General features: G+C 42.1%; 2 protein-coding genes across 2 annotated transcripts in view; one reads left to right on the forward strand and one right to left on the reverse strand.

The window, feature by feature from the left end:
- Positions 1 to 1,994, forward strand: part of RIOX1 (ribosomal oxygenase 1) — a 2,819-nt gene extending 825 nt beyond the window's left edge. The window contains 1 exon segment of the mRNA XM_025042084.1: positions 1 to 1,994. This exon segment is cut by the window's left edge and continues 48 nt beyond it. Within this exon segment, the coding sequence (XP_024897852.1) occupies positions 1 to 1,307 (1,307 nt within the window). The 3' untranslated portion in view covers positions 1,308 to 1,994.
- The window catches only part of HEATR4 (HEAT repeat containing 4), a 50,575-nt gene that overhangs the window by 28,035 nt on the left and 10,037 nt on the right, over positions 1 to 12,503 (reverse strand). Inside the window, 10 exon segments of the mRNA XM_015599746.2 lie at positions 1,425 to 1,483; positions 2,892 to 3,051; positions 3,825 to 3,903; positions 4,573 to 4,762; positions 5,599 to 5,668; positions 6,457 to 6,637; positions 7,353 to 7,471; positions 9,932 to 10,036; positions 10,617 to 10,777; positions 11,600 to 11,761. Coding sequence (XP_015455232.2) covers positions 1,425 to 1,483; positions 2,892 to 3,051; positions 3,825 to 3,903; positions 4,573 to 4,762; positions 5,599 to 5,668; positions 6,457 to 6,637; positions 7,353 to 7,471; positions 9,932 to 10,036; positions 10,617 to 10,777; positions 11,600 to 11,761 — 1,286 coding nt within the window.

Consider the following 12,503-nt stretch of genomic DNA (forward strand, 5'->3'; position numbering starts at 1 on the left):
TCTTTGAGTGGCTCATCTCGCCTATGCCACCAGATCATTTCTACCGGCGCCTGTGGGAGCGGGAGGCGGTGCTAGTGCGGCGGCAGGACCACACCTACTACCAGGGTCTCTTTTCTACCGCTGACCTGGACTCCATGCTGCGCAACGAGGAGGTTCAGTTTGGGCAGCACCTGGACGCGGCGCGCTACGTTAGTGGGCGGCGCGAAACCTTGAACCCGCCCGGCCGTGCCCTACCGGCTGCGGCGTGGTCCCTGTACCAGGCCGGCTGCTCCCTACGCCTCCTTTGCCCGCAGGCTTTCTCTACCACCGTGTGGCAGTTTTTGGCTGTGCTCCAGGAGCAGTTTGGAAGCATGGCCGGCTCCAACGTTTACCTCACACCCCCCAACTCGCAGGGCTTTGCCCCCCACTACGACGACATCGAGGCTTTTGTGCTGCAGCTGGAAGGTAGGAAACTCTGGCGTGTCTACCGACCCCGGGTCTCGACTGAGGAACTGGCCCTGACATCTAGCCCCAACTTCAGCCAGGACGACCTCGGTGAGCCGGTGCTACAGACCGTGCTGGAACCTGGAGATTTGCTCTATTTTCCTCGGGGCTTCATTCACCAAGCCGAATGCCAGGATGGAATGCACTCTCTGCACCTCACCTTGTCCACATACCAGCGCAATACGTGGGGTGACTTCCTGGAGGCTGTATTGCCTCTGGCAGTGCAGGCTGCAATGGAAGAAAATGTGGAATTTCGTAGGGGTCTGCCCCGAGACTTCATGGACTACATGGGGGCCCAGCATTCGGATTCTAAGGATCCGCGAAGAACCGCTTTCATGGAGAAGGTGCGGGTCTTGGTTGCCCGCTTGGGACATTTCGCCCCTGTCGATGCTGTGGCTGACCAGCGAGCCAAAGACTTCATCCACGATTCTCTGCCTCCCGTGTTGACTGATAGGGAGAGGGCACTAAGTGTTTATGGACTCCCAATTCGCTGGGAGGCTGGAGAACCTGTAAACGTGGGGGCGCAGTTGACAACAGAAACAGAAGTGCACATGCTTCAGGATGGAATAGCTCGGCTGGTGGGTGAGGGAGGCCATTTGTTTCTCTATTATACAGTGGAAAACTCCCGTGTTTATCATCTGGAAGAGCCCAAGTGCTTGGAGATATACCCCCAGCAAGCGGATGCCATGGAACTCTTGCTCCGCTCCTACCCAGAGTTTGTTAAAGTAGGAGACCTGCCCTGTGACAGTGTGGAGGACCAGCTTTCCTTGGCAACTATGTTATATGATAAGGGGCTGTTGCTCACCAAGATGCCTCTTACCTGAACTAGTTTCTTGACGGGAACAAGACAGTAGTGAGTCATACCACCACCTCCTTTTTGGGGGAGGGGGGAAGGGAACTCATATTCTTACCTTGACAACCATCAATGTGCTCACATTTACCTTTATGACTGCTTCAATGTCACAAATCTCGGATGGTCTTCTAGGAACCACCACCTCATCTAGGCACAAAAGTAAAAGCAGAAGTTGGAGGTGGATAAAAGGAGCTATTTCTGCAGAAATAACCTTGATCTCTGATCATTTCGAGTACCAACTTCATCATTACCCTCCAGCTTCAGTGTACTGTGTAGCACTTGCTATGTCATTCTGCTTGAGACATTAGAAGTTTTTATTTGGAGTTTGCATTCTTCATTTGAGTTCTCTTTCATCAGTTTGGGGGGAGGGTTGGGGTCAGTATCCCGTTTGTTATTGTGAGTTTGTATGAATGTTAGAAAAGTTATTAAAGTGCCAAAGAATGTTTTCCTTTTCTAAGGCTAGATGATTATGTAGCATGGTTGGTTGAAAGAATGTGGGAAAGGGGAGGAAGATAGGGAAAATCTATAATGGCTGAGGTAAAAGGTAACTTGGAGTAGTTGTAGGATTGAGGCCAATTCTGTACTTTGAGAGTAATTTATTCATTTTTAATCATGGTATTTGAACCCCAAACAGTAAAATTGTCTGTTTTGAAGAGTATATTATGTTTTTGCTCAGTGCTTGCTTGCATCAGTGGCTGGTACTGCTCCCGAAGAGGCAGCATGTCTTTTAGTTGTGCTATCATAGGCCTCAGTCAACCAGCTTGTAGCAAGCTGACCATGAGGGAAGGCTGTTGTTCAAGTCACTTTCCACTCTCATTTTTTTCTGGCAGTTGGAAGAAACTTCCCCCTATCTGGCAAGTGAATATTCTCATGATTGGTGGAAAAGAGCCTGGTGTACCAGAGAGAGCACTGGACTTGGAACCAGAAGACCTGGGTTTGGGGTGGTAGCTGGTAGGCAGCTGGCTGAGTGACCTGAGGCTGCTGCTACACCTGGGCACACAGATTTTGTAAGTATATATTGGTACAGCTTCATGTCTGCACCCCATCATTTAGGTTTATCTGGAACTTTTAAGATCCTATAACCATAACTGATAGGTTCACTTACATAAGGTTGAGAATTTTGTAAAGTCTTTTAAAGTTGCAAAACCATAGGCATACATAAAATAAAAATGATGGCTCTCCCTCCAACCCCACTTTCCAGAGGTAACTACTATTAAAAATTAAGCCTACAAGGCTTTTGGGGGGGTACTTTTTGTTTTGTTTTAAACTTACGTTTTTCTAATAGGCATTTTTTTTGACCTTTCAAATAGTTCAAATTGAGCTGCCTTCGTCAATTTTTTTTTTAAGGGACAAATAGCATCTAAAAGCTGGCGGGGGTGGGGGGGCAGGAAAAAAAAAGTAACAGGAGGACTGAGAGGATGGCGGCGAAGAAGGAAAGGGGATAGCCTTTCCTAGCTCTCATCCCACATGGCTCACAACTAAGTCCCAAATCATCCAGATCCTGGAAAAGGCTTGTTAAAAGTTAAGACACAAGACTCACCCCTAGAAAACCTACCCTGAAAAGTTTCTTGAAGAAAAGTATGGAGTTTCAATGGTTTTTGCCCTTCTTTGGGTTGCAAGTAAACATGTTTAGCTTCCTTTTTCAATTTTCTTACGACTGTCTCAATCTTGAATATTTTCTGCGTCAGCAAGTCCTTTTGGTTTAGTGTTTGAATCTAGATCAGAACAAATGATTTTGAAAAAAACAACTGCACTAGGTTGCAAATCATCAAAAAGCATTAATAAAGTAACACTGCATCATGCTTATTACTATTAGGTGGCACATAAATGCCTGAGAGCATTATTCTCTTGTGATACTGGTTGGACATTTACACCTATTAATGAAAAATTTACTTTAGCTTTTTGTGCATGATGAAAGGAATCTGCTAAGAAATGCTTGGTGTGAAGCTGGTGTTGAGAATTATATGAAGAAAGAATCCTGCATTTTTAAAGTCTTTTTCCCTCGATTCCTAAATTTCCTCCAACAGCTTTGAAAAATTAGAACCACCTGTTCAGCTAGAGTGTTCTTTTGGTGAAAGAGCGCAGATTAAGAATTAAGGAAAGTTCAGAAGGAAAAAGAAAACCTAGAATGCTAGCTCCAATTTCTCATTCCTTCATTATGCTATCTACAAAAAAGAAAGATGTTGGGTTTAGGGGATAGTGGGGAGAAAATAGGAAGGGAAGGAAACTATTTCAGAAACAAAAAACCCTGGTTTTGAGGGCTACTTGATAAAATAGGATTTTTGTTTTGTCTTTTTACTAATAAGATTTTATAATCCTATCTTGCACAGATTTTTGTATCTTCAAACAGTATGGTATCTGTGTCTAGGATTGTAGAAAGTATTTTTGTGATGGGGAAAGAATATATACATGCTTAGTAGGAAGAAAGGGTCTGAAGAACTCTTGAGAGCCCTGAATTTTCTCTTGAAAACAGCTTGCACTTATCTACCCTGTTCTTTATCTCCTGAAGCAATTCTTGGTTTCCTTCCTTTTCTAAGTTGAGTATCTTCATTGCCTGGTGAATTTCCCTAGAAAATAAGAAGGATTTCTTAGGTGGTTCTTCTTATCTTTAAAAAAAGCAGGGGGTAGAAAATATAGGATTGGAATCAAACAAGAATCCTAAATTTTAATCCTTACTATGTGGTTTTGCTGAGCCTTATGTGCAAAAATGGTATGATGCTTAGCTTATAGGGATGTTGTGTAGTTTTTGAGGTGATATATTTGAAGGTACTAATAGGTACCATTTATTGAACACCTTTATGGCAGATAGTGAACTTGTCATCTCATCACCACAAACGCATAAGATATATGAAATTTGATATATGAAAAATATGGGCTCAGGGAGTTTAAGTAACTTATTCAGGCTCACATAGCTAGTTCAAGCCTGAGCTGGGAATCAAACCCTGGTTGTTTGTACTCAGAGTAGGCACTTGATAAATATTAGTTGAATAAATAGAATAACTTAAAACCACCTGGGATGGCGAATAGATGTATAAATAATATGAGCTTGACTTTCAATCTAATTTAGGTCAGCTTTTCTGTTACCCACATGAGCAAGTAAATGAATGTACAAGTGAGCCCATGCTTTTAACAGCCATAGGCAGTCTGGAAAAGCAGGGGTATATTCTGTTAACAGGGATGGGAGGAGAGTTGGCAGTACAAGAGGTTGTGGAAGGAACCAGAGGTTTAATCCTTACTTTAGAACAGCATCATGGTTTTCTATGAGCAACACGTCTAGGAAGGTGTCCCGGACCCGGTCCCCTTGAAGTTTGAGGGCTAGGATGCTACGGCAAGCTTCTAGTCGAACACCTGGTGACTTTTCATAGTGGACAGCCCAGAGCAGGAGGTCTGTCAGCTGGGGACTCACTTGGCCAATTTGTCCTAAAGCTGCAGAGATTAGAGGACAGCATGTTCCACTGTCACTTAAAACCGAGCTGTCATCCAGAAATGGCCTTATTAATAAATAAGGTGCAGGCAGCTAGCTACCTGCTATATTAATTATTGTAAATGCTAAACTATTTTTTTTTTTTTTTTTTTTTTGTATCTTCCTTTTGGGATGCTAACCATCATTAGAATTTCAGGAAGGGGTCTGAGAAGGACATTGTCTCCAAAGGATTCCTAGAAGGGGTGATCCATCCCATCCTTGCCCATGTGAGAATACACTAATTTACTAATTAACATATGTTGTAATGAGATATGGGACAGATAACTCAGAAGACCACTCTAGTTAAGGCAGGGTGATGGGACAAAGAGGCATAATTACTTCACAGGTTTACCTAGGGCCGATTTTGCTAGAGACCTGCCAAAGACTATCAGAGAAACAATGCCAAAGATTCTTGGAAAGGACCTAGGAAAATTTGAAGGCAGGGTTTTAGGTCTGTAGTCATCTTGAATATGGTCTGACTTTTACAAAGTCCTATAGCTGAAACCACCAGAGTAAGCAAATGTATCCAACAGTGGATACCTACTTGGAACTTAGCCTTAATTTGGTTGGCAGGGATTCTTGTCAGCCTTTTGCCTTAACGAATTTGACCTAGACCTAGACTCAGGATCCTTAACTAAAAATTAAAAAGAAAAAATAATCTTTCTTGGGCAAAGAACTTCTGAGCAGATGCAATCATCCCCTCCCTTACATTCCATCTCCTTCCTAGAGAGTCTGGGGATCATCTCTACTAGCATATGAGAAGGTATTTGAAGTTGAGGAACTGGGGCCACTCTCATACCTCGAATGGCAGAGGCCTTGATTTTCCAGTAAGGATCTCCCTGTATCAGATTCAGAAGGCATTTAAGGACCTGGGATGGATAAAAGGGCCATGTTGAGTATAGAGGACCAGATCAAGAATGAACCAGAGACAGGCCACCCCTCTTGTCTCTAAAATGTACTCTTACAAAAATCACATATCAATTCTAGTGACAAATGAGCGGGAGCCTGAAGTACTAGCCTGCACACATAATGTATTAGCTGGATTATCTCATATCTGTAAATTGATTTTCTTAGCTCACAGATCTATGTATGGCAGCAGTCCCCAACCTTTCTGGCACCAGGAACTGGTGCTCCTATGAGAATCTTAATGCCTGATCTGAGGTAGAGCTAAGGCATTGACGCTAGTGCCGGAGAGCAGCTGCAAATACAGACGAAGCTTCGCTCGATCATCCACCTCTCACCTCCTGCTGTGCAGCCCAGTTCCTAACAGGCCATGGACCAGTACCGGTCCACAGCCCTGGGATTGAGGACCCCTGAAGTCTGGCTATACAGGCTTCTTTTGAATACCTCCATCAGGTTTTCTCTTAATAACATGGGATCATAACTCCATTCATTAGAGTTGATCCTGAAGGCCACAGCTATGAAAACAAGATTCAGTGATGTGCTCTACAGTGAAGTCTGGGATTTCTGGGATGTCTGGGAGCTTAATGTGGTCCTAACTGATTGGTGTGGCCTATGCCCCCTCACCTTCCTGGTTCTGATCTCTCATTCTGTGTTCCCGCAGAATAGTGAGTATTCTATGCACAACAAGGGAAGCTCAGGCTAATGCCTTCTTCCAGCTAATCAGGTAAGATGGGAACATGTTTCATTGACTCACCATTGTATTACGGATCTGCAGGGCACCTGCTGCCAAACAGGCTGCCTGTCGAACTGTCATGAAGTCATCAGAGAAGCTGTTCAGGAAGCTTGGGAGAAGCTTGGCGGTCATGAGCTTGAGCCTACCAATCAGGGACAGGGCTTCCACACGCTCTTGGGAATTTCCTTGAACCAGCTTGACTCTGTAACAGTTACAGGGGCTTTAATTTTTCCTCTTTAAACTTTTGGTGATTCCACCCCCTCAGTCCTCCCTAATGTACTCAGGATAAAATCCAACCTCTGCAGGCTCTCTCCATTATCGCCCTTCTCTAGTTGGCTTTATGCCCATTAGGTTAAGTTTGACTGGGTAGAGCTATCAATGGTCTTAGTTACTTGAATCCCTATTACCTAGCATGCGGTAGGCACTTAACTATGTTGATTGACTAAATAAAGGAAACTGAACATGCCACCTCTTAACTACAGTCAAGTTCTTTTTTTCACTGCCTTCACACATGTACCATGCTTATTTCTGCATTTGGCTCCCAACTTGGAATGTCTTTTCTTTTCCTCTCTTCCTTTGTAGTTTTATCCATTACTGTGAAACTTGGTCTTACCAGGCATTTGTGTATTTTGCTGATATAATCAGTATCATGTCATACATTTGGGCTCTTTCAAACATCTAAAACTGCCTAACATCTAGTGGGCACTCAGTTAATGATTTTTTTCCTTACCCACATTATTAATGTCTGTAAGGACTGCTAACTTTTTATTTTACTTAAAAAAAATTAATAATTCTGCAGTGGAACCTAGTACAATGCTGAGAACACAGAACAGCTCAACAAATGTTGGCTGGCTGGATCGCAGGGCCCCTGAACACTATTAAGAACAGAAAAGTTTCTTTGTGTTGACTAGGTTTACCTGATTGCATCATGCACCTCTTTGCCAAGACTCATTTGCCCCAGAGCTTGGGCAGCTGCTTGTCTTACTTCCTTATTCCAGTCACTCCACATGAGCTGGATCAATTTATGTTTTATATCCTATAAAATAGGTATAGTAATTAGCTACCATTTACTGAACATCAATTTTATACTTGCCTTTGTGCTAAGAGTTTTTATATATCCTTTCAAACAATCCAATGAGGCAGATATTACCATTTACAGATGACAAATTGAAGGCTTAGATTTACTTGTCTAAGGTTAATAAATTTAGTGCTGGAGCCAACACTCAGAACTAGGTCTGTTTTCTGAGCTACATTGGGGCCAATGTAATCTGTACTCAAGAGAGTTAATATTTGAAGGTAATACATTAACAGGGTGACTAACTCATCCCAGTTTTCCTGGGACTTTTCTGGGTTTAGTACTAAAAGTCATATGTCCTGGACAAACCAGGACAGTTGGTCCCCTATATGTTAGTACTTCTCTGAGAGGGGAAGGGACACAGATTATTGCAGTTGTAGTTGATTGTGTGAATGCGTCCAAGCTATTCTCCCTGCCTGAAACATCTCCCCTTTTCACCCCTACGTGGTACCTGATGTTTTCCTACTCTTTTAGGATTTAGCTCAAAAAGCATCTCAGTGAACTCTCCTTTGTCCTCTGAAAGCATAAGAAAACCCTGTAATACCTTACAACTGCTGCTATTATAGTTATAACACCAAGCAAACATCTTTGCATCTTCAGTGTTAGCATGGTGCCTCGCATGTAGGATGTGGTCAGAAACCGCTTGATCACTTAATGAGTGAATGAACTGATGGACATACTGCCTTTTCTGTTTGTGTTTTCTGTTTGTTTTTTTCCCCCAACTTTATTGAAGTATAATAGACAATTAGTTGCTCATATTTACATTGTACAATACAATGAGATTTTTTCAATTATAGTTGGCATACAATAATATATTTAAGTTGTATAGCATAGTGATTAAAGTTCTGTATAACTCACGAAGTGGTCACCCCACTAAATCAAGTACCCCTCTTCCCTCTTACATATTTTTTACATTGTTGACTATTTTCCTGATGCTACACTTTATATCTCCATAACTATTTGGTATCAATCCACTTGTACTTCTTAATCCCTTTGCCCTTTTTCACTGTCCTCCCAACCCCCCTCCCATCTAATAGCCCTCAAAATATTCTCTATCTATGAGTTTGTTTCCGTTTTTGTTATTTTGTTCTTTAGATTCCACACGTACATGAAATCGTGGTATTTATGTCTTTATCTGACTTACTTCATTCAGCGTAATACCCTCTAGGTCCCTCAGAGCAATATCTTTTTCCATCCCCTTTTAGTCATAACTGCCTTTCTTAATTCCAGCAGTCTGACGCGAAGTTCTCATTTTTACTCTATCCCCTGCTTGCTCCGCATGTCTTTTTACTTTCAGTTGGCAGTCCTGAGTGACAAGTGCTAAGGATGTGAATGTGCAAATGAATAGGATATTAAAAGGATATTGGTAAAATGCAGATTCTGATTGAGTTGACCTGAGGGGAGATTTTGCACTTCGAACAAGCTCCCAGGTGATGCCTGTGCTCCTGGTCCAGGATTTAGCCACATGGTACTATAGCAGTTGAGGTGGAATTAACTCAGACTAAAACATCTTCAGGTGATTATACTAAATGGCCAGATTTTGTGCTTTTCACGTCAAAATGCAAGGGTGAAAGAGGGGAGGGTGTTCACTTCTTATGGGAAAGATAATGTTCTGGGCCATTTTGGAGGTACTTAGTGTTATAAGGGAAAGATATAATGATACATGGGAAGAAGGGAAAAATTCCAGTTGGACAGCTGAAGATGATTCAGAAATAATGGCAAGAAGAAGATCAGGTGAAAGCCTAAATGATGGTCAGGAAGTCACCCTTCAGTTCTGTCCAAGTCTTGCTCAGCTGTCCCACTCCTTCACAGAACTTTAACTGAAGTTAAAGTTCAGCCTATACTAATCTCCCTCCCTCTGAAAAGTTTTAAGAGAGTACCTTACATTTATTACCTGTTCTTGAATCATTTGTGTATGTTAGTCTTGTTACTCCAACTATAATGTCAGTTTTTGGAAAGTAGGGACTATGTTTTATATCTTCTGTATGTGTGTGAACACTCAGGGAGAGCCAGCATAGACACTAGTGTGGTTGGATTGTTGGGTAGTTTAAGACAGTGCTTTTAAACTATCTGATGAAGGACCAGTTTTTGAGCAGGAAAATGTCATTGATATATAGTACATTGATATTGATCAATGTCATTACTATAAAAGTTTTTTAAAGTCTTGGGGTTTTTTTTTTGCTAATTTCATTGTGGGAGGATTACAAACAGTTTGTGAACTGCCACCATGCTGATAAGCAGTGGCTTAAGTCACAGAAAGACATGTTGGCATTTGAAGATAATTCTGGGTTAGGAGTTAAAGGTAGCAACGTGGGCACAGAGATCTGGTAAGAATGGGATACTAGATAGCAGCAAAAAGTGGGAGGGCTCCCTAGCCAAGTTTTGCTTAGATTTTCTGTCCTGGAAACAGAGAAGGCTTACCAAGCAGACATTTCCACTTATGCGTGAAAGAGCCCGGCAGGCCATAATCCGGTCCTTCCATTGACGGCTATTCAGCTCCACAGCAAGCATGGTGTGTATCAGTGTCTGAGAAAATAGAAGACTTGTGTGGATAGTTATTATCACTTTTAGAGATGCTAGAACCTCGAAGAACTTTCACCCTAACATGGCATCCAACATAATGTCATAAATACATGAGATGCCCATCCCTAGAAAAGGGGGTTTATAAAGTATATAGCACTCTTCCATCTAAGCCAACTAACTTCTTGACTTTAACTGTCTTTACCTGTGAAATGACTTGTATATGCCTCAGTCTTTGTGAGTTTCACATTTCTGCTGAAAGTAAATACAAATGTATTTACTACCCTTTTTGGTTTTCAAAGGTAGACATAGCAGAAGCAAATTCTACGTTATCACAACTCTTCTTGCATATGCAGAAACCATCTGCAACTTACTTTTCTCATCTTCCTCTCAACTAGCTGTTGTCTCTCTTCCCCTGTATACACCTGTACACCCCAATTCAACCACATTTAGTCCAATTTTACCTGTGCTTGAGATCATTCTTTCTAACCATCTGCATTTTTGATTCCTTACATTCACTGACATAGAAGACCCAATTGTTCCCCCAAACTTGGTTCATTTCTCTGACCCTGTAATGGACACATACTGTCTTCCCACTGAGATGGCTCAGGAGCATATAAGACTGGTGTTCAGTGTCTGCATTCTTTTTGTTGAACAACTGATGGAGGATCCTCTTAATCACAGGGTAAGTGGCAGCACCGTCCAGAGCCAAGCACTGAGCTGCAGCCCAGCTGTCCGCGCTATTACCTGCCACAGTGGGGTGAAAAAAAGATTCCAGAATGGCCACCTATTCTCCCCCAAGAGACCTGCCTGACATCACCTCCCTGTGCCCCTCTAGTCTAGAAATCCAGCCCCTTACATAAACCATATTTAAATAGATCCTATCAAGGTTTTAAATATAGACTGAAAATACTAACTTGAAAAGCTGAATCCTAAAAGGTACTTCTGACCTGGCTGAGAAACAGTTGTTCCTTCCCCTAGAGATTGGGAAGTCTAGAGTGAAGGCTTTCCTAAGACAGATGAATCAAGTTGTTGAGTGTCTATATGCAGAAGGCCAAACCAGTCAGCCAGTTGGCCTAGTCTTTCTCCACCCCCTGGTCCCCCCACTCTGAGCAGGCACATCTCTCAGAGGTTAAGCACCTAGACCTGTCAACATGACATCTTTTTGCTTGTGTCACTCCAACAATGCATATGGATAATGCCTATAAGTTAATGTGCAAAAATGGAAGCCCGATGTGTTCAAGTAGTGATTTTTTAATTTTCAGAGAGTATTCTTTAATATTGTTACATTTTTTCAATGAAAAGAAAATTCAGTTATGTGAAAGGCCATGGTTTTCTAGTTAAATGAAACCATCTATGAAACGTTTAGCTCAGGTACCACTAGGTGGCAGTGTACCTGTTTTGTAAAAGTACCTTGGAACTAATTTTTGAATGTTCTAACATAAACGCAAACCAAATACAGTAGACCTTAGAGCATGATAGTGGAAAGGAGAGGATTAGGAAAAGCTGATGGTCAGATGTCTTCTCTCTACCACATATTCCCAGGTCAGAAGTAACAGAGCTACTCACCGTTCAGAAGGGCAGTCTGCATGATGTCCCGGGCAACGGGATTATGTGACTGTATGGCATATTGGCATACAGCTGCTGCCATCTGCACATTGACATTCTTGTCACAAAGAGCAGCCTCCAGAGCGGGCTGTAGAACCTCTGGCAAGTCCTGGATTGATGGGACTTTCACAGCCTCCTCTTTGTCTGTGATCAAAAGAGCTTGGAAAGAGGATGCTAGCCCCTTTGTTTTCATTTGAAACAGCTTCCCATTCCCATAGCCACAAGATGGCCGACCTCAGTCTCAGTTGCAGGTGCTTATTGCTACTTAATATAATTAAAGAGTTTGGCCAACCCCTACAATGGGCACAATTTTATGACTCACTTCTATGCTGAGTATGTCAGTTCTAAATCCTTTATCATCAGGCTTTTAAGGAGCTATATTCAACTCAAAGAAGAATGTTTCCAGCTGGGCTATAGCAACCTTCACCATTAGTTTTAGTGACAAAAATTAACCTATTTACCCTATATATTTTGTAATTTTAATAGCAATTATATTTAGGTAGTGCTTTGCCATTTATATAATATTTTCATATTCATCTCATTGAAGTAGGCAAGACATGCATAACTGCAGAGCTAACCCAAAATATGTGTATTTCAGGAGTCTTGGTTTAACTGAACAGTCATACCCTAAAGACTGTCATAGGCTACACATGGCACCAGTCTTTGGAAGGATATAGGATGGGAATATAGTTTGCCAACAGGTCAGCATTATGCACTCCTTTTGGCCAGAGTTCTTGAGGCAGTTTGTATAGCATTCTGTGGAGTCTTCTGAGGACAGCTCAGGAGCATGGAATCCATTCTAGGTAGAAGTCTTACTTCCACAGGAGTTAGTATCTCTTATATACAACTCCATCGATATAATTCT

This window comes from Pteropus alecto, unplaced genomic scaffold, assembly GCF_000325575.1.
Source record: "Pteropus alecto unplaced genomic scaffold, ASM32557v1 scaffold8, whole genome shotgun sequence".
NCBI lineage: Eukaryota > Metazoa > Chordata > Mammalia > Chiroptera > Pteropodidae > Pteropus > Pteropus alecto.